The sequence below is a fragment of the Penicilliopsis zonata genome, assembly GCF_001890105.1.
Source record: "Penicilliopsis zonata CBS 506.65 unplaced genomic scaffold ASPZOscaffold_5, whole genome shotgun sequence".
Classification (NCBI taxonomy): Eukaryota; Fungi; Ascomycota; class Eurotiomycetes; order Eurotiales; family Aspergillaceae; genus Penicilliopsis; species Penicilliopsis zonata.
In genome coordinates, this window is record NW_019208915.1 from 345,389 (window position 1) to 368,598 (window position 23,210).

Consider the following 23,210-nt stretch of genomic DNA (forward strand, 5'->3'; position numbering starts at 1 on the left):
TGAAGAGCCCATGTGCTATGGAGATCTAATCAAACTATTAATAACCACCAGAGGAACCTTGTCAGAGCTTTCCCACAATCTCTGGCCTTGGCATTAGATTGATCCTTGAAAGGTCGATTGAAAACCTCTGTTTGTCCTTGTTACAGCTAGCAGTCAAGTCTGACACAATGGCCCATATCCCAGGCTATTCCGCACATCCTCTGACCACCCCAGACTGCCGATACAGCGATAGCAATAAAACACACCGTCGGGGTCATACTTGTGCTTGACGGCTGTCAGCCAGTCATAGTTGGTGCCGTAAAAGTCCTCCTTCCACTGCGGATCCAGCGAGTCGGCTTCGTTTAAGTAGCTGCCCATCCCAGGGGTGAGCCTGCGCATGGCGTCCATCTTGCGGTAGGTGACGTCGTCACGAACGCGCTGGATCTCCAGCGTGTCGAGGCCTGGGCCCCAGAAGGCGATGAGGTTGGCCAGAACGTACGCCCGCCGCCATGAGGGCTGCACAGAGGTGTAGGGGGTCTCCTCCAGCACTTGACCGCCCGCTACTAGACAGTTGTTGAGCACGACCCCCTCGAGCGTGAGGGTGCTGTTGTCTCCCTCGGTAGAAAAGATCGTATGCATCATTTCCGCCAGATTTTCCGCGTTGTCTTCCAGGGATGCCTTGTCGAACAGCCGCGAGGTGATGAGGATGTCGCTCGTGCCGACGCTCGACTCCCCCCCACCAATCGCATCGTAGTAGTCGACAAAGGAGGAGAAGTTGTAGTACTCGACGCTGACGTAGAGGTCCGTGCTGTTGTAGGCTATTAGATCGGCCACCAGTTTATCTTCCAGCTCCTCCTTGGCAGCCTCCCAACTGGCACTGGTATTGGTGTCGGGCAACCTCTTGGCGATCGTGTGAGTGTAGAGCCCCTCAGCCGTCAGGGACGGGTCGAGCAACGAGCTGGTTCCTAGATATCCGTATCCGGAGAACCCAGCGTCCATGACGGTGGGATACCTGGCGGTAATTTGTGCGGAGACGTTGAGCAACGCTGCCACACTCGCGTTCAGGGGTACGACACTGAGTACCTGGCCGATCATGGGAGCACTGGGGTGCAGCTTGATGGTTGCAGAGATGACGACGCCATAGGTCCCGCCACCGCCGCCGCGCAGCGCCGTGAACAGATCCGCATATTGACATGCGTTGGCCGTCACCGTCTCGCCCGTGGCCAGTACCACAGTCATGTCCAGCACCTGGTCGGCTGCAAGGCCAAAGTCGTGGCTGGCGGGGCCATGACCGCCACCTTGCATATATCCTCCAATCACTCCGACGGTCTATTATGGATTAGTGAATTGCCGAGACAAATACGGTGTACATACCCGATCATCACCACCAACGGCAACCATTCCATGCTCCGCAGCAGCGTCGTACACGTCTCCCCATATATATCCACCTCCGACGGTGAAAGCTGCTCCGGTCCAGTTTGACGCACAAGACGAGTTATACCGCGGTTGATAGGCGAGGCCACTATCGATGTACTTGATCCAGATCATTAGAGATCCATAACCTTGTGATCTAGCCGGATCAATCAGCATATAGTATGATTAACAATGTGATTTGATATGTGTTTATGTATTTACCTTCCTCTCCCGTCATGCCCGGTATTCTTGATCACCAAACGGATATTGTTCTCCTTGGCAAACTTGATCCCCGCCGCGACGTCCGCCGCCTCCGTTGCGTTGATGGTGTACACGGGTGCAGTACCGAGATCACAGATCGGATACGCGGCGACAGTGGTGTTGATGGGCGGACATGTTGTGACCAGCGGGTACGAGTATCCCACGGCATTCTCGCTAACAATGGTTGCGTTGGTCCACTGGTCGCTGATGTACTGGCAGGCATCGGCGTCGTAGTTGTCGCCCGGGTAGCACGGTTCGGCTAGAGGTCTGTTGTGCAACAGCTTGCCGTTGACGGTCGTGTTGAGGGTGTTCCAAGATGCTGTTGACGGCCAGCATTCATCGCCGGGGGTCTAAAGAATTAGACTATCCGTGGTATCGATAGCAAGAGAAAAGAAAATGATGTATAAGAAATAGACACAATTACTACATTTAATTGATTATTTCTTATGATCGGCGACTCTTGGAAGGATCTGTCAGCTCCTGGGGCGGTTCCTCGTGGGGGCGGGAGATATTTGCTCATATCTACTACTGACTTATGTAGTAGATAATTCAGACTGGTAGTTATATACTCTACGTCTACAGTATATTTATAAACTACTCAGTTCACTGTGGCTTACCTAAAGCTATATACTATCATCCATATAACCTCAATCTATATGTTGATCATAAGGTGTGGAAAACAGGGTTTCCTGTCCGCTCAGCTGTAAGATTAGGCCTAGGGACACAAGACCACAAAGACAAAAGATCAACATTAGCCGCCATAGTCCTGTTGCAGCCCTTAGGGCCTATAAAGGTAGGGTAGAACCTTATAATTATCTTCTCTCTTATAATATCTAAGACTGACCCTAGGCTCTAGCACTAGGCTTGGCTATATATAACCTATTAGCTAGAATAATAATATCCTTATAATATCCCAAGTCTACAGTATTACTCTTATTATGTGACTAGGTATTATAATCAAACCTATAATACTAAGCCTAGGGATATTGAACTATTGGGAAAAAAGATTAGCATCAGTAATTACAGTAGTCCTATTGTGGCCCCTATGGCCCTATATAGTAGCCTCTAGAGATAATAATTGCCTTTTTTTATATTCTCCATACAAATCTTAAAGGAACACCAAGCCTAGCGAGAAAATATATAGCCAATTCAACTACCCTCGGTACCCTGGAGCATGCCAACTTATCAGACTCCAGCAACTCCAACACTCCAAAATATGCCCATCAACCTCCGCGACCTCCTACTTTCACAAGAACACAGGTACTCAACCGTCTACTCCCCGGAAAAGTCTCCCTCCGTATCTTTACCAGGTTGGTATGGAATCTAACAGAGACTAAAATAGAGGCAAGGGAGGTAATCTCTGACAATCATAGTCCTATGCTTATTATTTTTTTTATTTTTTTATTATTTTTCTCTATTCGGGAACAAACTTTTGGTTCAGCTCGCTTACCTTTTTACTTGGCCAGAAATATCCTGTACGGCCACTCCAATATTCTCCCTGAGCATGATTCATCACGTACCTGGAATGTATACTTGTCGAGTGCTTAAATAACTAAGCAGTAATACTACCAGGTACCACCTAGGTAGTACTTTAGCAAGCTAAACCAACTACGGATTGGCCCCGGCGGCCCGTCCACCGGCGACGAAGGCGCCACCAGAGATCCTGTCTTCCCATTGGCTAAACTCCACGGTTTTTTCTGCATACGCCCCACTGCATCACGATCTGTTCTATGACCTGGGTTATTATCATGAAGAATGAAAGCCTTTAGAAGGAGCCACAATAAGAAAGAGCAGAGGGAGGCAGGAGAGAGAGAGAAAAAAATAAATAGTCAAATAAACAGTATATAAGTGATTCTATATGAATAATCTAGCTGGAGCCATAGCAACTATCCTGCTTCAGGCTTGTTTTATCTCTTCTTCTTTCTTTCTTTCTTTCTTTCTTTCTTTCTTTCTTTCTTTTCTTTTTACATCGGCAAACAGTAGAGGACGGAACCAGAATATGGCAGCGTCCAGCGCCGGCTCCTTGAATGTGTCTGGAACCTTTTCCGAGCCCACGAAGGTGCTAGTCCAGGGGCTGGTAAAGAATGGTTAGTTATTGGATGTGCAGATCACTCTACCTGGAGGTTGCTCAGGTCGTGGCCAAGGAAGACTGCCAAGTATGGCCCTCGTACATGATTCAGAGCGAAAGAGCAGGATGAGTTTGATAATCAATGTGGCAGACTGAACTGTGGGTCGAACGAGGCCTCATTGATTTTCACAACACAATTGCTCTCTGTGGCGTCTGCCACGCGGTAACCATGTCAATTGAAGTTTTTTTATCTATATAATCCTCCATTTATGACCTGTTAGTACATACGACCACAGGGTGTGGAAAACAGGGCTTCCCGTCCGCTCAGCCGTACTTAAGCCACACGCCGGTAGGTTAGTAGTTGGGTGGGTGACCACCAGCGAATCCCTACTGTTGTATGTTTTTATTTTTTTATACTTGGCCGTAGATTGCGTGAAGTATTTTTTGTAGGACCGCTCCTTGCTGGAGTGGCATTAGAGTAGGCGACTGTCAAAGAATCAGAACTTCAAGGCCGTTCGTTGTCTATTCATCTGTGGCTGCTGCAAGGAGCCGCGTCTACTGTCTAGGTACCTGGTAGCTATAGTTACCCAAGTTGTACATACCTACTCCATAGGTAACTACCTATGCCGTAACCCATAGTAGCCTGTTCTCTCTAATGGTTTCTTCACTATCTTTAGGGCTTAGCGGCGGGATTTAATACAGACTAGTAATAGACTAGTAACTGACGGTATTAGCGCTGTTATTATAGAGGTACCTTACTATATACATACTACACAGTAGGATTGCGACCGATATCAACTTAGTAGAATAAAGACATAATGAATACCTATGATTTCTATTTTAATATAGTGATATATTATATTAAGAAAGATATATAGGAGGCTTAACTATATAAGATAATATAAGAGTAAGACTAAGAGTATACTACCTCTAATTAGATTATAGATATAATATAACTGATTATATCACTGATCAGAGTCAATATCAGTGATTCCCTAATAAGAGACATCACTACTCATTAGTTATACTATAACTATAGTATAGTGGTACTTTGTTTTCCTATCTCCAGAATGCCCACCAAGAACCTGTCACTGGTCTTAAGAATAGCGTTTGCTTTAAACCCTTGTGATATGGGATTATCCTGGCCTACTGCCTTCCTAATTACTGGGAGGATGTTAGAGTGGCAGCAGGGGACTTTCCCTGCCAGATCTGCTCTAGCTCCAGGGAATTTAAATAATGAGATCTCCGCTTGATTAACACTGTTGTCTGTACAACAGTCTAGGCTTCACCAGCGCACACTCCAACTAGGCAAAGGTTATCATTAAGGCGAACTTATCTTCATTCATGGCGGTACATTGCCTTGTAGATGCCTTATATAGATGCTAATAATCTAGATGATATGGATTGCGAAGGACACGGTCCGGTAAGAGTTCTATATACCTATTCAGCATTGGATAAGCTCGAATACCTTCTTCGGTACGACCGACAGTGGAAAACCCCGTTTTTCTAGCAATGGGTCAATAAATGTATCCAGGAGATTCTCCATGCTGGTCTCCACGTTGTTCAAGGATTGCTCCCCTAGAAAACACCCTTGGCTGAGTTGTGGAACCTTTATATCACACACTTCAGTCTCACGAATGACCCCTACTTTTTCGAGAAAAGGCTGTTGGAGGCTCAAAAAGCCGGGTCTACATGAACTAATGGAGTCGCGGTCCTTGAGCAAGCTCCTCGGTATATCCAGGGAGACTGCAAAATCTGTCTTGCGGTTAAGCACCCTTGGTATTGAAAAGGAGCTTGATACAGTATACAAGAGACACATACAATCAGGCAAGCTCACAGCTAAGCAGATCCGATATGTAAGGGCAATCCTGGAGGGGCTCGCGGGCAATTTGTTCTACTCCCGTCACGCTCGTGTTGTTCCTGGCACTCGTCTTGTGAACCGTACTCCTGTCTAGGAACAGGGAGCCAAGAAGAACAAAAATCTATTGGTTACAGATACTGTTTACCTTTATTGTTCTGAAGAATTGCTTTAATCTTCTCTTGAAGAAGAGTGGTTGGATACACAGTCAATCAATTCAGTAAACCTAGTCAACAAGCTCCAGTAGGAATAAACGTGCAGAAACAGAGGTAGGAAGATAAACCTCAATGGAACTCTCTTCGCTGTTCCACTGGCCACTGCCCCCGAGCGTGGTAGGATAGAGCATGGTCACTGTGACATTGCTCCGTCCTGCAAACACAGATATCGGGAACCTTGTCGAGGCATCACCCCTCCTCCGCCAAACAGAGAGATAGACGGACCTACTGTCCCGCAGTTTCATCCCCAAAGAGATCCATTCGTCGTGCCACTTGGGTAGCCCGCCCGGCCAAAACGGTAGCGCGGTCTTGAGACCCGCCCGGATGCCCTTGTACACCTCGATGCCCTGCGCCACGAGCGCGAACTGCGTCTCACACAGCTTGTTCAGCGGGCCAGAGAGATGTACCCGTCCCAGCAGACTGTTCACCACCGTCAATGCATTGGTCTCATCGTTCCAGGTCGGCTGCGGGTACGCCCATGTCGCACTCTGCTCAGGTGTCACGGCGGTGGGGATCGCCGCTGCGATGGCTGCATACAACACGGGGTCTTGCTGGTCACTCGTTGATTGCACCGGGTGGACTGCAAGCATCGCATAGTCCAGTCGCTGCCCGCCACTCGAACAGTTCTCGATTACCAGGTGCGGGTATCGGTCAAGTATTGCTGCAACCCAGCCGAGATATCCGCGCTGGTGGTCCAGATGGCCTGCTCCGGGGTTGGTCCATGTCGGATTGGCCGGGTTTGTGTCTGTTCCGTAGCAGACCTCAATGTTGTAGTCGAACTTGAAGTACCCAGCGCCGTACTGGACCACCAGCTTGTCAATAACCGAGTCCATGCGCTCCCGTACGGCAGGGTGGCTGAAGTTAAGCTGGTAACGGCCCCGTTCCAGTACCCGCACGCCCTGCTCGTGGAAGAAGGCGTCTTCCGGCAAGGTCTGGGCGAGGATGCTGCGCATACCAACCACCTCAGGCTCGATCCATAGGCCAGGAATTAAACCATTGTCGCGGATGGTTGCCAGTAAGTTCTCAAATCCCGATGGGAACCGGCTCTTTGACGGCTCCCACAAGCCGACATCATCCCACCAACCATCATCCTCGGCATACCAGCCCGCATCGATGACAAAGTATTCAGCTCCAGACCGCTTAACAGGCTCCAGCAGCGCAAGAATCTTTTCCTCGGTCGGATCGCCCATCAGGCAGTTCATATAATCATTGAAAATGACTGGCAAGCGCTCGTTGTCTTCGTGTGGGCGGCGGATGCGCCGACGGTACTCGGTCAAGGTGCCCATCGCCGCGTTGGCGCCCCGAAAGCCATGATACACCGCGATGGGAACGCTATCAAATGTCTGACCTGGCAAGAGTCTTAACTGCCACCCATGGTCAATCGAGGTTGGCCCGCCAGCGGCCAGATATAGATCGTTGTAATAGTCCCCAAGCTCCCACCGCCACGAGCCGTTATTCTCGACCTGCCACAGCCAGACCTCCGGGCGGTCTTTCCGTCGGATCATCCCCATAGGCAAATAGGAAGATGTCGAGAATGAGCCGCGACTTGAGTGACCAAATGTGGAGAATGACGCATGATGACCCTCATTTAGTTCATAATGGCCCGTGTGGTCAACTCCGACCTCCGACAGGGTTCGCTCATGCCATTGGCACTCGCGGAACCACGTGTTGGTCGCCGAGCTGACAGTGAATTCACTCCACCAGGATTTGGTGCCACTAGTCAGCGCTCCAATGGTCAGCGATGTGACTTGAGATACGACCAAGTCAGAGGTTCCGCCGTTCTCCACCGTGGTATGCGCGCGAAGACAGGGGACGCCTTGGTATACACGCAGGTGGGTGGTCACTTTGAGTTTCGTGACGGGGTCTTCAGACAAGATATCCAAGGCCTCGAACCCTGCAAAACTGTCTTTACTGTGAGAGAGGTATCGCAGTCGTGTCGAGATGTAGCTGCCCACAAGCGCCTTGGACGTCTTGTCCCGCTGGTTCCCCTCGCCGACGAGTCGGATGCTAGCTAGAGGGACAATCTCCTCCTCCGGGAGGACAAAAGTCATCGACACACTAGATATATCTGTTGTGGGCAGGATGCTCGCAATCGCCGGCGCACCATTGTTCAGCGTTATGACCACAGTGAGCACACTCGTCTGCCAATCAATACGAGAAACGCTGGCCATTTTTGCCGATGAAAATAAATAGCGGTTCAAACAGTATATAGTTGTTCAACCTGAGAGTGATGGCTTGAAAGTGTAGAAAAGGATCTCGTTGGTATTTGGAGCTGTCAACCCTCCTGCGGAGTCGCTGACTTGATACTCATAACCCATTGTGGAGGTGGGGGTGGGGGTCGTTCAAAATGGTGGTAAGCTGATGATCACGATCGTAATCAAAGATTTGTATAGATGGTGAAGCCTGATTATATTGACCTCCGAAGCGTTCGCGCAGGAGGAGGGGTTGATTTCCTATAGAATGATCTCCAGGTCAATGAGGAGCGCTCCACGAATCAGGTCAAACCTTTCCAGGTAAAGTATGCAGCAGTAGATCCCCGAGAATGCATCAAAGCTTCGATACCTTGACCAGAATTGCCATAAGACAGCCGAGATACCCATTGCAAGAAAGCCATTGTCACAGATGATGTCGAAGAGAGAAACTGCCTGATTGAGAAGGACCGGTAGTCATGTGATGATTTGGCATCCTTATCCTGATGAGGGTTAGTGCACCTGCCAGTAGATCCCCCATATCACGTGGACTACTCCGCACGGCTGTCCTGGGTGAGGGTAAGCAAGAAGGAACAACGCCAGGCTCCTGTTGCTGTCCTAAGAAGATCTCCATGCGCCGAAATAGATTTGCTCCGATCCGATGTGAGGCCTGCAACAAGCAGTTCTCGCGCCTTGAACACCTGAGACGGCACTGCGAACTGCACCGCAACGTGAAGCCGTACAAATGTTCCATCTGTGACCGCCGGTTTGTCCGCAAGTGAGTTGCCAGACCGAAGCAGTGGCTGTTATTAGACTGACGATGTCTGTATCTCTAGAGATGCAGCCAAGAGACACGTGGCGACGCATGCCGGGTCTAGTCGCCAGACCGCGATTGTGCAGGAGGGGGCGTATTCGGACTCACAACCATTAAGTCAAGGTGCAGGTCATATATCACTGCATGGATATCCAGATTTAGGAGCATAATGACTGACAAGTAGGCAGATATGAGGCCAGTTGAGAACGAGTCTAGTCAAGAGTATTCTTCTTCCTTTCCATTACATATCATCACAGCGTCTAGGAAGGCTCAACCCTCAAATTCGTTATCAGGAGCGCAGGGAGTGCCAGAGAAGAATGATGAGCCGCTAAAAATAGATATAACAGCCAGACGCGGCTCTTCGACTGGGAATATCCATATAGAAGGCACGCCGTTCTCAGGCCTGGAACTGGATCACGCGGTAATTTCTCTACCTGAAGATGTGCTGATCTCAGAGGATGTTACATACTCACGGCTGCAGCCGGAAGAAAGACTGCCAGCTCACACAACCCAAGTATTTTCTGGATGGATGATTGCGCAGACCTCGTCAGTACTCAGGGAGAAGGAAATCTCCCATATGGAGCCACCACTGTCTGAATCTGTTCGTAGCCACATTATCTCTCCTGTCACCTTGAAACTTCTCACAAGTCTCTACTTTGAGAATTTTCACCCAACATATCCTTTTATTGACGGCACCTCTCTCCAAATATCCGACTCGGGGGTGCTCGTGTGCCTCGCGACAGCAGCTATCGGGGCCTGTTTCCAGGATTCGGAAACTAGTGAAGACGAAAGTTTCTTTCTACATGCTATTCTACAGGACTTATTAATGGTGGAGGTACTTGAAGCATTTTTGAACCCTCTTTGACCTCCGCTGACAGGCTGCTAAGTTGCCTAAAAGTTATACTGCCAATTCCTTGCATTTTCTCCAGGCGATGACTCTTCACACTGTTGGGTTGATTCACAGCAAACACAAAGAGTCACGCCAACTCGCACACTCAACGGCAGCGCTGACCTTCCAGCTTTCCAGAAGCGTGGGAGTATTTGATTCAAGAAGTCGAACCGAGCCTTTGAGTTCGTTGGATAAAGATACGGCCTTCGATACTATTTTGCGGGATGCGGAAACCCGTACCCGAACAGGCTTTTTCATATATGTAAAGATACTAAATTATCTATCTACCTGCCCCAGATGAATGCTGATACATAACAGATGCTCGACACGATGTTGGCTTTTCCCGAAAACACATCCCTTCTGATATCGCAGAGATCGCTTCTGAACTTGGACCTCCCATGTCCTGATAGAGTTTGGGAAGATGGCGAAGACCATTCCAAGATAGGTAAGATATCAGATCCTTTAATAATATTCCTCTTGCTGACGATACTAGAATCTTTCACTCTAGAAGAAGCACTTTGTAGACTCTATATGGAGAGAAAACTAGTACCGGAACAGTCGGAATTCGCCCTGACCGGATTGATCTACGGAGTTATCCGCTGCAACCTGGATGTGGCTTGCTACTACAGTAACCCCCTCTCCTTTTGGACACCAGGCGATGCGCAAGACACGAATATCCATCACCATCACCGCCACCACAATCGCCATGATAACAAACAACGGGATAGTCTCTACTGGAGATGGCGAGACAGCACCTGCGATTGCCTTGACACTCTCCACTGGGAGATCCTCGGCCGCAGTGCTGCAGCAGGCGGCCACGAAGCGCCCATCTTCCTACACCTGCACCTCGCCCGGCTGGCGATTCTCGCCCCCTGCCCAGAACTCCTTCGTATGTTCGAAGCTAACAGCGAGAGCGGTACCTTGTTCAGTGTCTTGAGTGACAAGAGCGTTGTCCAGACCTGGCTTCAATTGGACCAACACAAGGCCCGTCTAGCCGTGCTGCATGCGGGCGCCATGTTTTGGCATCTCCGGCACGTCGAAGCGACCTCCTTCAGCCAACCACTAGCCATCTTCCTAGCCGCACTAATCCTCTGGGCGTACGGATGCCATGAATATTTCGACGCCAAAGATCATTCTGCTGCTACTGCTGCTGCTGCTGATCCAGCCGAGCCAGACCGGATGCACGTTGATCGCCCCTTTGACGATGAACTGGCCCAACTCTTCATCCGCACGGGCCGGATAGAGCTATACATGCACCCCGTCGGCAAGATTTGTTCTGCCGGCGGTCCGGAACGGGTCCTCGGAGAGGCAAAAGCGCTCCTACAGCGGCGGATGCGGGTATGGGGGGTCTCTAAGCACTATATTGCGAGACTTGAGGATGCGTTAGGTTCTTCGCCGTGGAGTGTTGCCTAGATAGAGTTCCATATAGCTTGAAGAGTTATGACTTCAAGTTCTACTTATTTATCAGTGTTGGAAATAGTTCGTCTCTGGCCTCGTACTTTTTGATGATAGCCATATTCGACACTAATGTGTCTTTCATACTCTTACTAGAAATTCCGAGCAGAAAAACCACTTCCTTCAGGCACTGACCAAACTGTTACGATATGACGATCGACGACAATCCAGACTGGTGGAGACAGAAAGAGAGTGGATATTTTTGATTGTGGTAGCCATGTGTTTGATTTGTTTGCAAGGGGGTCAGGTGACTCGAAAATCGAGAATGAGGCACCGGGTGAGATACAGAAATGGTGTTTTTTGTGGCCACACGAGCCATATCTGGGGGTTAGAAGAGTCGTTGATCTGTAGAAAACCGGCTATTCAGTAAGTTAATGCGATAAATAAGCCCAATATCGACGATCCCGTCTGGAATAGGCCCGCAACGACAAAGGCCTGAGCAATTAGGTAATCGGGATTCATAAGAAACGACCAATCAAAACACAGGACACAGCCCTAGGCGAAGCGGCCGGTCATGTGACGCACAACCCACATTTTCGGCCACAAACGACGGGAACACTGAGAATCTTCCCGACGACCCTCACGACAACGACAACCGTTCGAGTTCTTCTTTCACGATTCCGACAAGGAGGCTCCCTGAATAATGGCTGTCACGAACCAGAGTGCGTCAACTCTCTTTAATCCCCCGGCATATTGTTCTGCAAAAAAAAAAAAAAATCCAAATTCGACCCCGAGTGGCAGTCGTGCTGATGAAACGTTCTTTTGATCCTTTTTAGGTCTCGCCTCTTCGCGCCGGAAGTCGCGCAAGGCGCACTTCAGCGCTCCCTCCAGCGAGCGCCGTGTTATCATGAGCGCTCACCTGTCCAAGGAGCTCCAGGCCAAGTACAATGTACGTTTCTGAACCCCGACGAATCCGCCAAAAAGTCTTTCAAGAAAGAAAAACCGATTTGGAACCACCCTGAGGGAAGAAGAAGCAAAGGAACAAGGCGCAGAGATTTTTTCTTGGGTACAATTTTTTTTAACGATCCTGGAATATAGGTCCGCTCGATCCCCATCCGCCGCGATGACGAGATCGTTGTTGTCCGGGGCTCCCAGAAGGGCCGTGAGGGCAAGGTCACCAGCGTGTACCGCCTGAAGTGGGCCATCCACGTCGAGCGTATCGTCCGCGAGAAGACCAACGGCCAGAGCATCCCCATCCCCCTCGCTCCTTCGAACGTCGTCATCACCAAGCTCAAGCTCGACAAGGACCGTGAGCAGATTCTGGAGCGGATTGGCAAGGGTCGTGAGGCTGTGAAGGCCAAGTCGGCTTAAACGGTTTTCGACCTTTTTTTTTCTCTTCCTTTTCCAAACCTCGAGGGGGCCCGGGGGAGGGTTTCAAGTTTCATATTCCAACAGCGGTGTTTGTAACTCGGGAGTTCTAGAAGACTCGAAAAAAAAATACGAGATCCAGCCTTACGATCGTGATATGTCTATGTCTACCAACACTAGATGTATTGTGATGTGAAACAAAAACCAAAAAATTTCTCAATTTCTTCTTTCTTCCCTTGGTATCTGGTATCTGTCTATATGTTGATGGTATCTACGACCAGGCTCAAGGAGAAGGAGGCTTGGTCAAGTGGTCAAGTTCTTTCGAATACTTCTGATGCGACGACACCGGTCTGGGACCTGATCAGGTCCTAATGGCTGTACAACCATGCATGTGTACAATCATCTGGTCATCATGTCATCCTCGCTGTACAGTGGTGACAGGAGAATATAAACTATAACCCGACCATTCATATGAGTAGTAGACTTATGAATATCCTTGCCCAGTCTATCTAAATTTCGGTGAGGCATATCTTAAGGATAATCTAGGCTGTAGACAGCACCCTTTTGCCATGAAAGCCTCCTGCCATACGACCGAGGCACTTCACTGTCCTATCATTCTACTTTCCCACTATTATCTTGTTTGTCTAGTAATTCATCTATCATTTGTATGTAATTATGTAATTATTGTCTGCCTTAGTGCCTGCCGTGAAGACACTAGGCCTGAAGCGGCATAGCCGACCACTATCAAGTCTTCGTTTCCTCTGCAACTCTCTCGTCTCTCTTGATTCTTATATTTGTTTAGAGACAAATGCCTTTTAGATATTGACATCTAAGCTCATTTCCTGCTCTAGACAGCAGCACTGTATCACATTTGGTTACAGAAGAGACTAGAACGCAGGGGCAAGCACACTCAGAGTATAGCCTTCTACCCCTGTTAGAAATGATAGGGAAGATAAACTGACAGTTTGCAGGCTATAACAGTGACTAGTACTGCTAGTTTAGACTCGCAGCGCAAGCTGAACGATAATAACGAGAGATGAGAGGTCATGGGTCAGCCAGGGTAATCTGCAGGTACCTATACTACCTACCCATGCGTCCAGATAGCCCCTTAGTTAAGAGGAAATAAAGCTACATGAAGGGATAGCATGGCGACTCATAAGCGAGTGCGCAAGCGTTTCGGTTACCTAACCAGGATGCTTACCCGCGGGCTGACGTGCATTCTCTGCAAGATCCTGGCCGATTTCAAGGACATCCCAGACAAGTGCCGCGTGGGCGCACGTGGAAGGCATGGTCTGGAGTGAGTACCGGCAGAGATAATACGGACTACTATCAACTATTGACTAATGACGGGCTGGAAATGGGATGGGTGGGACATACATGTTCTTTCCTGACACCAGCCATGTGCGGCGATGTCGCCGTCTACTTTGCTGGTCGACAGACGGCCGCGCGCCCTCCATCCGTGATATCCGGATCGGCTGTCCGCCGGGGTGTTCATGGATCATCTCTTCCCGGCTGGTGTGGCAGGCTGGCAGGCTGGCAGGCCGGCCCGAGAATATCTACTGACCATATCTACTGATCGTATCTACTGATTGTACTATCCTGTCTCCCGGCCTTGTTTCACATTCTTCCTGATGGCAGTTCCACCAGAAGCATTTCTGATTGAATGCCTGCGTCTGTCTTTTTTGCCTTGATGGTGCAGACTCAACCGTTCCTGAATCTAAGCGGGTATCAGATCGCCCACTGCTGACGAATTCTCCCAGTCTAGCAATTAGCAGATGCTTAAGAATGCTTGATTTGGTTGAGTTATCTCCACCGAGACCGACGGTCCCCGCTGCAGCAATTATGCTTATCTATGCCGAAGTACTACAGTACTACAGTACTACCTAGGTACACATAGTATTTCGTACTATTAAAATCAAGTAGAATAAGTCAGACATTGATTAAATGAAACCAGCTAGGCATCAGAGATAGTAGAGGCTTCTAATAGGGGTATAACCAGGGTACTCTGTCTGATACTACAGAAAGACCAAAAATTGGCTATACTCCGTGGACTGTTAGGTCGTGCAGAATGTGGTAGGGCCGTAATGACCATACTAGCGTATTACTGTAAGTACGTATCACGCTAGTATAAACTCTAAGAGTATGGAGTAGATTAGATGAATACCTACTAGTTACCTAGGTAGTTACCTAGGTACCTACCTTAGGTAAGTAGTAGGTAGTTACCAAGAGTACCTAGTATCTACCTAGGTAGTATAGTATTCTCATAGTATTCTCATAGTATTCTCATAGTATTCTCATAGTATTCTTATAGTATTGTCAACGTGAATTGACACAATATATATACCACCACTACTACTACTCTACCACTCTACTATGCTTATATTAAAGTTCTGAGTTCCTTGGCATCACATGCCCCGCTCGGAATGATATAACGTCCGGTGATAGTCCGTAACGACATGCAAGTGAAACAGGGTATAAAGTATTAGCGAGTGCTACAGCGTACTGGAATTACAGTGGACTATGTCGTAACAGTTATCCCCCGCAGCAAATAATTATTCAGGGCGAAGCGGGCCAGGGATGAGACGGATGATCTGCATGGGTTAGCCCACAGCCAAGCGAAATGAACGCGTGTATCTCTCCGCTCCTGGCAGAGCTGACGAATGCTCAGTTCCAGGATACGGAGTCTACGTAGTATACTCCGGAGTAGACGAAGGATGCTCGAGTAGACGGAGTAAGGTCCGAGAACGTCGTAGTAACTATTAGTTAGTTGCCACTACTAATTACTCTGCCCGCTAGAGACGTAACGCAAGAGTATATAAAGCACTTCTCGCTGTACAACGAGTACCTAACTCTCATCCAACCTTCATCATCTCTCTCACCATGAAGAAGACTCTCATCCCCGTGGCAGGATTCCTGCTGGGAGCCGAGGCGGCCCTGTACAATACCGTACTGGAAACCAACTCGGGCCCGGTGGTCGGATACCGGGCGTTTAACAGCTCGCCGGCCGGCATCGGGCTGGACAACTGGGAAAACATTGCGGTGTGGAAGGGCATCCCGTTTGCGCAGGACACCTCAGGCAGCAACCGCTTCCGCCCGCCGCAGCCGCTGGCGAAATGGAACGAGACGCTGTACGCCGCCGAGTTTGGCCCCGTGTGCCCCTCGGCGACGCAGGGGGGGGACTACACCGTCGACGAGGACTGCCTGAGCCTGAACGTGTGGAGTGCCGCCAACTCCAGCGCCGACAAGCTGCCTGTCGTGATGTGGAGTTATCCCGCCGAGTCGACCGCGCGCGACGCCCTGTTCAACGGCGGGGGCATGGCGGACAAGAACATTGTCTTTGTCAACTACAACTACCGTACCGGGTCCTTTGGCTGGCTGGCGACCCCGGAGCTGAGCGAGGAGCGCTACGAGGCCGTGGGCGTCAACAGCTCCGGCAACTGGGGCATGCTGGACCAGTTCGCCGCCCTGCACTGGATCCGGGAGAATATCGAAGCCTTTGGCGGTGATCCGGACCACATCACCGTGCAGGGCCAGTCCGCCGGTTCCGCGGCCACCTACCACATCCTCAACAGCCCGTTGACCAAGGGGGAGATCGTGGGTGCCATCATCGAGAGTGGCGTGCGTGACCCGCACGACCCTCTGTGCTCCAGCTTGGCCGAGGGATACACCACCCTCGCGGCCGCTCTGGCCACGGGTGAGAGCTACAGCGCCAGCCTCAACTGCTCCGGCGACATCGAGTGCATGCGGGAGCTCCCCATGGACGACCTGGTCACTGCCTTCCGCTCCAGCTCCTACTCCTTCTCCGCTACGCTCGACCACTACGCCATGCCGCACAAGTACATCGACTCCCTGCTTGAGGGCGCCGCCAACCAGGTCCCCGTCATCACAGGCAACAACAAGGACGAGAACGGTGCCACCTACAACCTCTCCCTCACCGTCGAGGAGTACCTGGCCGACATGAACGAGACCTTCTCCGGTGAATGGCTCGACAAGTTCCTTGATCAGTACGCCGTCAACGTCTCTGCCGAGGGCGCCGCCGGCGCCTACGACGCCCAATGGACCGACCGTTCCAACGTCGGAACCTGGCTCTGGACCCGGCTCTGGGCCAAGGGTAGCTCCGAGACCGTCCACACTTACTTCTGGGACCACGCTCCCCCGGGCCAGGACCAGGGCGCCTACCACGAATCCGAAATCAACTACGTCCTCAATAACCTGTACGATACCGATCTCCCCTGGACCCACGACGACTACGTCATCGCCGCCAAGATGAACGCCTACTGGGTCAACTTCATCAAGACCGGCGATCCCAACGGTGGCAACCTCACCGAGTGGAAGGCTGCGGGCACGGAGCCGGTTGTTCAGCATGTCGGTAATGGCTGGGGGCCTATGCCTGTTGCTGATGATGCCAAGATCGAGTTGTTCGAGGACTGGTTTGCTACTTTGCCTACTTTCTAGTTATTCTGATCTTCACTCTGTATATATGTTAGTACCGACGTCTATATACTGTCTATCTACCCTTGCATAGTTAACTACCAGTAATGCAATACTTGTATCTGTACTTAATTATAGTTGATATACATAATGCCTAAAGAGATTCCCCCCCCTGCTGCACCATCGAAGCAAACACCCCCCCAGCAGCTTTCAATTCCTCCGGCGCCCCAAACTCAACAGCCCTCCCGTCCTGAAGAACGAGGATCCGGTCAAAGTCCGCGACTGTGCTGAGCCGGTGCGCCACCACCAGTAGCGTGGTATCAGAGAACGCCTCGCGGATCGACCGCTGGATGAGCTTGTCCGTTGCCCCGTCCACGGCAGAGGTGGCTTCGTCCAGAACCAGGATTTTAGGGCGTGTCAGGATCGCGCGCGCCAGACAGAGCAGCTGTTTCTGTCCGTGCGAGAGGTTGTTGCCGCCTGACGCGACGGGCGAGGACAGCGTAAGGAAGATATTAGAAGTAGCGGCAACAGTATTGGTACTGGAACTAGCACCGGCAAGAGTACTAGAACTAGTTTCTTCAGCAGTGGAAGAGGCACTCGAGGCAGTCGCAGAGGCAGTCGCCGAGCCAGTGGGAACCAAATGTACTCGCTGCAGAGCGTCTTGGACCTCTGCATCACTGAACCGGCCCAGCGGGTCGAGGTTCGACCGGATCGTGCCGGAGAAGAGCACTGGATCCTGCGGGATAATAGCCAGTCGTGTACGGAGATCAGTCAGTCGGATGGTCGAGATGTCGACTCCGTCAATCACAATCGCCCCGCGCTGGGCATTCAGGAAGCGGAAGAGCGCGAGCGACAGTGTAGATTTGCCTGTTCATTAGTTACATTATATAAAAAAAAAAAAAAAAAAAAAAAGAGAAAGAAAGGAAAAAGAGAAAAAAGCTTACCCGCTCCTGTTCTCCCTACCACGCCAATACGCTGCCGTCCCTCAACGGTAAACGTCAATCCCTTGAGAATGGCCGGCAGCCCCTCTGCATAAGCCACTTCTAAATCTGAAACCTCGATGCGGCCGTCCTCGGGCCAGCTGGCGCGAACGGAGTCGCCCTCGGCCGGCTCAACTTCCAGATCGCGATACTCGAGAATCCGCTCCGCGGAGTTCATGTCGAGCTCAACTGCCGTCGCGATGCGGACGGCAAGGGTGACCTGCCACCCGAAGCTGAGGGCAAAGGACAGCGCGAACCCGGCGAGACTGGCGTCGACGCCCGGCGTGACCACGATACAGACGGCAACCGTGGACGCCAGCATGGCTGCGACCAGCCCCACGCGCAGCATCAGCCAGCCCTTCAGCAGGGCGTCGTGCCAGGTGCACGCGGCGTAGGCGTCGATGAGCGCGTACATGCGCTCTGCAAAGGCGGGGGTCTCGTCAAAGGCGCGGATCGTCGCCAGGCCGCGCAATGTCGCTGAGAAATGCGAGATGACGGGCGACTTGCTGGTCGACTCGAGGCGTTTGATCGTGCGCGCGCCGCCGATGTACTGTCGCCCGATGAGCGTGCAGGTCGTCAGCAACACAACCGCCACGCCGGCCATCACGGGCGAGACAAACACCGCCGCGATAAGGATGCCCAGAATCTCCCATAAGATCGTGGCCAGCATGTAGAAATTCTGCGTCAGCGACGAATCTAGCGAGGTGAAATCACCAGTGAATCGGTTCAGGATGCGGCCTGCGGGCACGGTGTCGAGCCAGCGCAGGGGTGCGTGCAACACGCTGTCCAGCAGCTCGGCAAACAGCGTGCGCGACGCCCGGATCGAGGCAATATACACGGCTAGCAAGCGGGCAAGCGTGACTGCCACGGAGAAGACGGAAATAATACAATACACGGACAGATAGAACCAGAGGTTGTCGTTGTTCGATGATAGGGTGTGGACGGCAGGTGTTTCTTGCGATGATGGCCACAACATCATCGTCTGCAGGGAATAACCGGCACGCGCCTGTTGCGACACCTGTGGAGTAGGCTCTGAAGAAGAACCGCTCGAGCCCGCCCAGATGCGCACCCAGTATGTCCTACCGAGAATGAAGCTCTGCGAGACGGCAAACAGCACCAAAAGCACCGACCACAGCACCCAACCGCCTGACGCGCGAATGTACGCCTTGTACACGGCGGAGGAGACGCGGCCGGTTTTGCGGCCCTCGACGTCGGCCTCGACCTTTTCAGATGCGGTGAACGTCTCTCCTGACTCGGCGGACATTTTCTTGGGGTCTCCTTCTTCTTCTTCCGGGTCATCGATCGCCCCGGCGTCGCCCTCGCCGGCAAACACCATGGTTCCGTCGGCGAGGCGCACCGAGTAGGCAGCTTGGCACATGGCAGCGTGATGGGTCGCGAGGATGCGGGTGCGGCCCTGTGCAAGCTCGCCACGGAGAGCGTTCTCAAGCACGTGGCGGCCAACATGGGCGTCCAGGGCACTGAAGACATCGTCGAGGACTAGGATCTTGGCGGACGAGTACAGGGCTCGCGCGAGGGAAACACGCCACTTCTGCCCGCCGCTCAGCGCGACTCCCTGCGTGCCGACGAGGGTGTCGTCGCGGTTCGGCAGCAGCGCAAGGTCGGCCGTCAGGGCGCAGGCCGCAACCGTCTTGCCGTAACGGACGGGGTCAAAGGGCGCACCGAACAGGACGTTGTCGCGGATTGTGGCATTCTCGAGCCAGGGGGTTTGCGAGACAAAGGCCATGCCCATTCCCTGGGGTACGTGGACTGCTCCCTCCACCACGTCTGCCTCGCCCAAGATGGCCGCCAGGAGGAGCGACTTGCCACTGCCTGTAGGGCCGGAGATGACGCTAAAGGCACCCGAGGGAAACACCAGGTTAACATCGCGTAGGACGAAGCGATCCTCCTCACCAGTCTTGGTGGTGGGGAAGGCAAGCGAGGCGTTGTGGAAAGCCACCGCAGGGCCTGGATGGGTGGCGACCGGTCGATCGGGCGAGCGCAGGAACTTGTCGATACGGTCGCAACTGACCTTGGCGTTGAGGAGGAGGACAAGCAGATACGGAATAAACGAGACCAGGCCCTCAAGCTGGATGAAGAGCGAGATGGCGGTGAAGGCGACAGCAGGGCCGAGGGAGCCATGCACAAGAGCGTAGGTGGTGAGCGAGAGGGCCGTCAGCACGACGGGGGTGAACTCGGACGCAACCGCCATGTAGACACTGTTGAGGCGCGTCTTCCACAGGACGGCAAGCTCCTCTTCGCGCACGGCCGTGAGCTGTGCCGTCCACTGCGCCTCGGTGGCGCCAAACTTGATCTGACGGATCCCGTGTAGGGCCTCAGTCGTCAAGGCGGTCCGCCTGTCGCGGATCTTCATCAGGGTCTTTTGCAGGCGTCCGTAGCGGGATGCAAGAGCCCGGTTGATGGGGAAGAGCACGGCGATGCCGAGGAGTCCCGCACACAAGCTCTGCCAGCCCATGAGCACGAGCAGAAAGACGACCGTGACCGCGAACTTGCCCGCCATGTTGACGTACTGGCCGTTTTGCGCGCCGAAGATGGCGATCTGGTTGCAGTCGACAGCAAACATATTGATCACGTCCTGGGAAGCTTGCTTTTCCTTTGCGTCATCTTCTCCTGCTTTCTGGTCCTTTGCGTCCTCTCCGGTCGATTCGTCCGCCTGCAGACGTCTGCGCAGGAGTTTGCGATACATGAGGCCGGTGAGGGTCGAGCGCATGGGGATGACGAGGGTGGCCATCTCCCACCACATGATGCGCGAGTCGACTATCTGCGTGCTGACAGTGGCGGTAAGGATGGCCAAGACGTACTTCCAGGCGTCCGGGTCGACGGCGGGGGCGTTGGGATCGGCCTCCCGGCGCTCCAGATGCTGCAGCATCTTCATGGTCGCGAAGGCCGGGGCAACGTCGAAGAAATTGGAGACAATGATGGAGACCCAGACGCGGATTAGGCTCCAGCGGAACATCCATGTAAGGCGGGCCCAGAGGGGAAGACTGTCGTTGAGGACGGAGTCGTAAAACGCGGCGGTGGAAGCTTCGGCACGCAAGTTGGCGTGCATCGCCGGCAGGTCGGCGAGCTCCAGGGTCTCTTTGTTACCGGCTTCGAGCACCGGCAACACCCACTGGAAGGCCAGATTCGACCACAGGCTGGTCGTTGCCTGGCCGTCGACGACGCGGCCTGCGTGGGAGACGGCCGGGCGGCGCTGGAGAAGCCCCAGACTGACGATCAGACCGGCCAAGACCGGTAGCTGAACGGCATTGAGAATGAAAGGGACCCCAGTCGACGTTCGCAGGCCCACGATGAGGATCACCACCGTGAGCGCGGCGGTGATCAGTTGGACGGTCGCGCGGTTGAAGCGGGCCACCGACTCTCTCTCACGGGCGGTATCAACGAGTTGTAGGATGAGGAAAAACTATATTCATTATTATTAGAATCATATTTCTCTCTCTCTCTCTCTCTCTCTCTCTCTTTCTGTTTAATTGATGGGAATAAAAACCCACCCAGGCAGGTAAAACGAGGCTCTCGCGCTGCTGCGTCAACGCGGCCACGACAACGCCTGCGACCGACAGAGCGAATCCGAGCAGGACGCAGACAAAGGCAGCGACAAACACCCGCCCGGACAAGCGGGCGTAGGCAGCCATGGCCTCGAGGGAGGCGACGCCGTCGACATCCTCGTAGATGGCGGGCGCAGGTTTGCGCAGGGTCCAGCGGGCGGAGACAAGACGACGCAGGGCAGGCAGAGAGCCAAGGGCGATCAGCGCTGTGGCCGCGAGGGCGGCACTGCCGTCCATGTCTACCATGAGGACAGGACGGATGGTGAACAGTGAAGATTTACTCTTGCATTTGGCTTCCGGTAGAATAAATTTGTTCATAAAAGAAAAGCACAGAGTACTCCTGGAGGAGTAAGAGTAAGCACCTGGAGTCAGACGCGGAGTCCGGCGGAGCAGCGGCAGATTTGCAGAATCCAGGGTATTTTTCAGTGAGTGTATAGTCTAGCCATGATATAGAGAGGAATAATACAGAATAATACCAGATATATAATACGATAATTGCATTCCATGTATTTGCAAGAGACCAACCAATCAAATGTCTCAGATAACGGCGTCTCTTTCTGGACCCCGACAAACGGTAGCGAATCCTTTTGGTCCGTGCGTGTGATAGCCAATAGGAAGGACTGAATTTCTGACTATGAGCTCGGAATAAAATGACTAAGCATACAATAGGAAGATACTAGGTAACTTACCTAAGGTAGGTACTAGGTAGGTACCTACCTGATATACATGGAGTTGTCTCACTCACAATAGTTACCTATGGAGTAGACCTGGTTAACTAGGATCAATACTTTGAGGCGAAGATCCTGGTGGAATTTCAGTACTAATGGTGTTTTGTAGCATGGAACTGGTCAAATTTAGGCGCAGTCTGTAATTCAGGCCATCATTTATCTGCTTGGAACCTGCTCGAGGCCTGGAGTAGGAATTATAAGAGAATGCAGGAAGAGGGATTGATGGTGTCACGTGTTGCACGTGTGGTCTGGTGACCCGGGTGACCGTGGCTGCCTGATTTGAAGCAGATCTCAGCAACTTCAACTTTCTTTTCTCTCTTCACCACAGCAGCTCTGACAGCAAACACCGTGGAAAAGAAACCAGCGGGAGGAGAGATCTCATTCAAGACTTTGGTCGGCTCTTCTTGCCAGCCATGGATTCGCGGCTGATATGATGGAGTGTATGGAGTAGCTGCTGGATGGAGTCTTACGGATCGGACAAAACTGACCTTCCTGGTCACAAACATCTCCCCACGGTACTGGCTTAAGCTATGGAATGAGATAGACGGTGAGAACACCACATCCTTTACCAGCAGGCTCTATTCCTCTACATCTGTGTGGATTTTAAACAGCGTTCAAATGTGGTGGGTGGGAGCTTGAAACCCTATGGCCACTAATTTGATGCCTAGAGAGCCTCCATCTACTACTTCTCTAAACCCGATAATGACGCAATAATACATCTTCATGACTTTGATCTGATCATTGAATATGGATTGATTCTCTTGAATAAGATTTGGTTGATAGCCAGCGGATCGACAACCGGTTGCCGTCTGCACTTTAGACTGTGGTGGCTCGTAACTATTGTTCTGGATTGGCTTCAACAATGTCTCTTTCCTCTACCCTGCATCACTCCGCCATCAACTAGATCGTTGATCGCATCGCCAAGATGGCCGGCAAGCGGTGATACAGCGTCTCAGGCGACAGGGGTGAGCGCAGAAATAGATCACTCCTGCAACGTCTGTGGTCCACTATGGAAGACCCATGTTGTTGGGTCCTACCCTCCTTGACCCATACCTGTTG

At 51.9% G+C, this 23,210-nt stretch overlaps 7 protein-coding genes across 7 annotated transcripts; 3 read left to right on the plus strand and 4 right to left on the minus strand.

Moving 5' to 3' along the window:
* Positions 1-153: 153 nt before the first annotated feature.
* ASPZODRAFT_15006 (hypothetical protein) lies at positions 154-3,826 on the minus strand (the record flags this gene model as incomplete). The annotated part of the gene is made up of 5 exons (XM_022725567.1): positions 154-1,308; positions 1,354-1,549; positions 1,615-2,003; positions 3,622-3,727; positions 3,804-3,826. 5 exons carry the CDS (start codon positions 3,824-3,826, stop codon positions 154-156), a joined length of 1,869 nt encoding a protein of 622 aa, XP_022582065.1.
* Positions 3,827-5,805: 1,979 nt separating this feature from the next.
* ASPZODRAFT_15007 (hypothetical protein) lies at positions 5,806-7,965 on the minus strand (the record flags this gene model as incomplete). Its single annotated transcript, XM_022725572.1, has 1 exon — positions 5,806-7,965. The coding sequence occupies one exon, from the start codon at positions 7,963-7,965 to the stop codon at positions 5,806-5,808; it is 2,160 nt and encodes a 719-aa protein (XP_022582066.1).
* Positions 7,966-8,528: 563 nt separating this feature from the next.
* Positions 8,529-11,198, plus strand: ASPZODRAFT_131081 (hypothetical protein). Its single transcript, XM_022722661.1, has 6 exons — positions 8,529-8,761; positions 8,820-8,926; positions 8,986-9,632; positions 9,685-9,948; positions 10,005-10,131; positions 10,180-11,198. Exons 1-6 carry the CDS (start codon positions 8,616-8,618, stop codon positions 11,097-11,099), a joined length of 2,211 nt encoding a protein of 736 aa, XP_022582067.1. The 5' UTR covers positions 8,529-8,615; the 3' UTR covers positions 11,100-11,198.
* A 538-nt stretch (positions 11,199-11,736) lies between these two features.
* On the plus strand, positions 11,737-12,587 carry ASPZODRAFT_131085 (hypothetical protein). Its single transcript, XM_022722662.1, has 3 exons — positions 11,737-11,803; positions 11,918-12,030; positions 12,180-12,587. The coding sequence occupies exons 1-3, from the start codon at positions 11,785-11,787 to the stop codon at positions 12,450-12,452; spliced, it is 405 nt and encodes a 134-aa protein (XP_022582068.1). The 5' UTR covers positions 11,737-11,784; the 3' UTR covers positions 12,453-12,587.
* Positions 12,588-15,270: 2,683 nt separating this feature from the next.
* Positions 15,271-16,987, plus strand: ASPZODRAFT_131087 (hypothetical protein). The gene has a single exon (XM_022722663.1). The coding sequence runs from the start codon at positions 15,330-15,332 to the stop codon at positions 16,902-16,904; it is 1,575 nt and encodes a 524-aa protein (XP_022582069.1). The 5' UTR covers positions 15,271-15,329; the 3' UTR covers positions 16,905-16,987.
* ASPZODRAFT_1715312 (hypothetical protein) lies at positions 16,970-21,220 on the minus strand. The gene is made up of 3 exons (XM_022726969.1): positions 21,010-21,220; positions 17,825-20,954; positions 16,970-17,747 (listed from the first exon to the last, which is right to left on the minus strand). The coding sequence occupies exons 2-3, from the start codon at positions 20,925-20,927 to the stop codon at positions 17,035-17,037; spliced, it is 3,816 nt and encodes a 1,271-aa protein (XP_022582070.1). The 5' UTR covers positions 20,928-20,954; positions 21,010-21,220; the 3' UTR covers positions 16,970-17,034.
* Positions 21,011-22,008, minus strand: ASPZODRAFT_1715635 (hypothetical protein). Its single transcript, XM_022726970.1, has 3 exons — positions 21,370-22,008; positions 21,216-21,281; positions 21,011-21,163 (listed from the first exon to the last, which is right to left on the minus strand). The coding sequence occupies exons 1-3, from the start codon at positions 21,739-21,741 to the stop codon at positions 21,095-21,097; spliced, it is 507 nt and encodes a 168-aa protein (XP_022582071.1). The 5' UTR covers positions 21,742-22,008; the 3' UTR covers positions 21,011-21,094.
* Between the last annotated feature and the right edge of the window lie 1,202 nt (positions 22,009-23,210).

What these genes read in the sequence shown, in the direction of transcription:
- ASPZODRAFT_1715312 (XM_022726969.1), bottom strand. Translation starts at nt 20,927, where the DNA reads ATGCACGCCAACTTGCGTGCCGAAGCTTCCACCGCCGCGTTTTACGAC. An exon ending in GGTAGGGAGAACAGGAGCGG is followed by an intron (nt 17,748 to 17,824) that starts GTAAGCTTTTTT and finishes ACTAATGAACAG; the next exon opens with GCAAATCTACACTGTCGCTC.
- ASPZODRAFT_131085 (XM_022722662.1), top strand. An exon ending in AGCTCCAGGCCAAGTACAAT is followed by an intron (nt 12,031 to 12,179) that starts GTACGTTTCTGA and finishes CCTGGAATATAG; the next exon opens with GTCCGCTCGATCCCCATCCG.
- ASPZODRAFT_131087 (XM_022722663.1), top strand. Translation starts at nt 15,330, where the DNA reads ATGAAGAAGACTCTCATCCCCGTGGCAGGATTCCTGCTGGGAGCCGAG.
- ASPZODRAFT_1715635 (XM_022726970.1), bottom strand. Translation starts at nt 21,741, where the DNA reads ATGAACAAATTTATTCTACCGGAAGCCAAATGCAAGAGTAAATCTTCA. An exon ending in GCCTCGTTTTACCTGCCTGG is followed by an intron (nt 21,282 to 21,369) that starts GTGGGTTTTTAT and finishes TAATGAATATAG; the next exon opens with TTTTTCCTCATCCTACAACT. An exon ending in CGGTGGCCCGCTTCAACCGC is followed by an intron (nt 21,164 to 21,215) that starts GCGACCGTCCAA and finishes TCCTCATCGTGG; the next exon opens with GCCTGCGAACGTCGACTGGG.
- ASPZODRAFT_131081 (XM_022722661.1), top strand. Translation starts at nt 8,616, where the DNA reads ATGCGCCGAAATAGATTTGCTCCGATCCGATGTGAGGCCTGCAACAAG. An exon ending in GACCGCCGGTTTGTCCGCAA is followed by an intron (nt 8,762 to 8,819) that starts GTGAGTTGCCAG and finishes CTGTATCTCTAG; the next exon opens with AGATGCAGCCAAGAGACACG. An exon ending in ACCATTAAGTCAAGGTGCAG is followed by an intron (nt 8,927 to 8,985) that starts GTCATATATCAC and finishes ACAAGTAGGCAG; the next exon opens with ATATGAGGCCAGTTGAGAAC.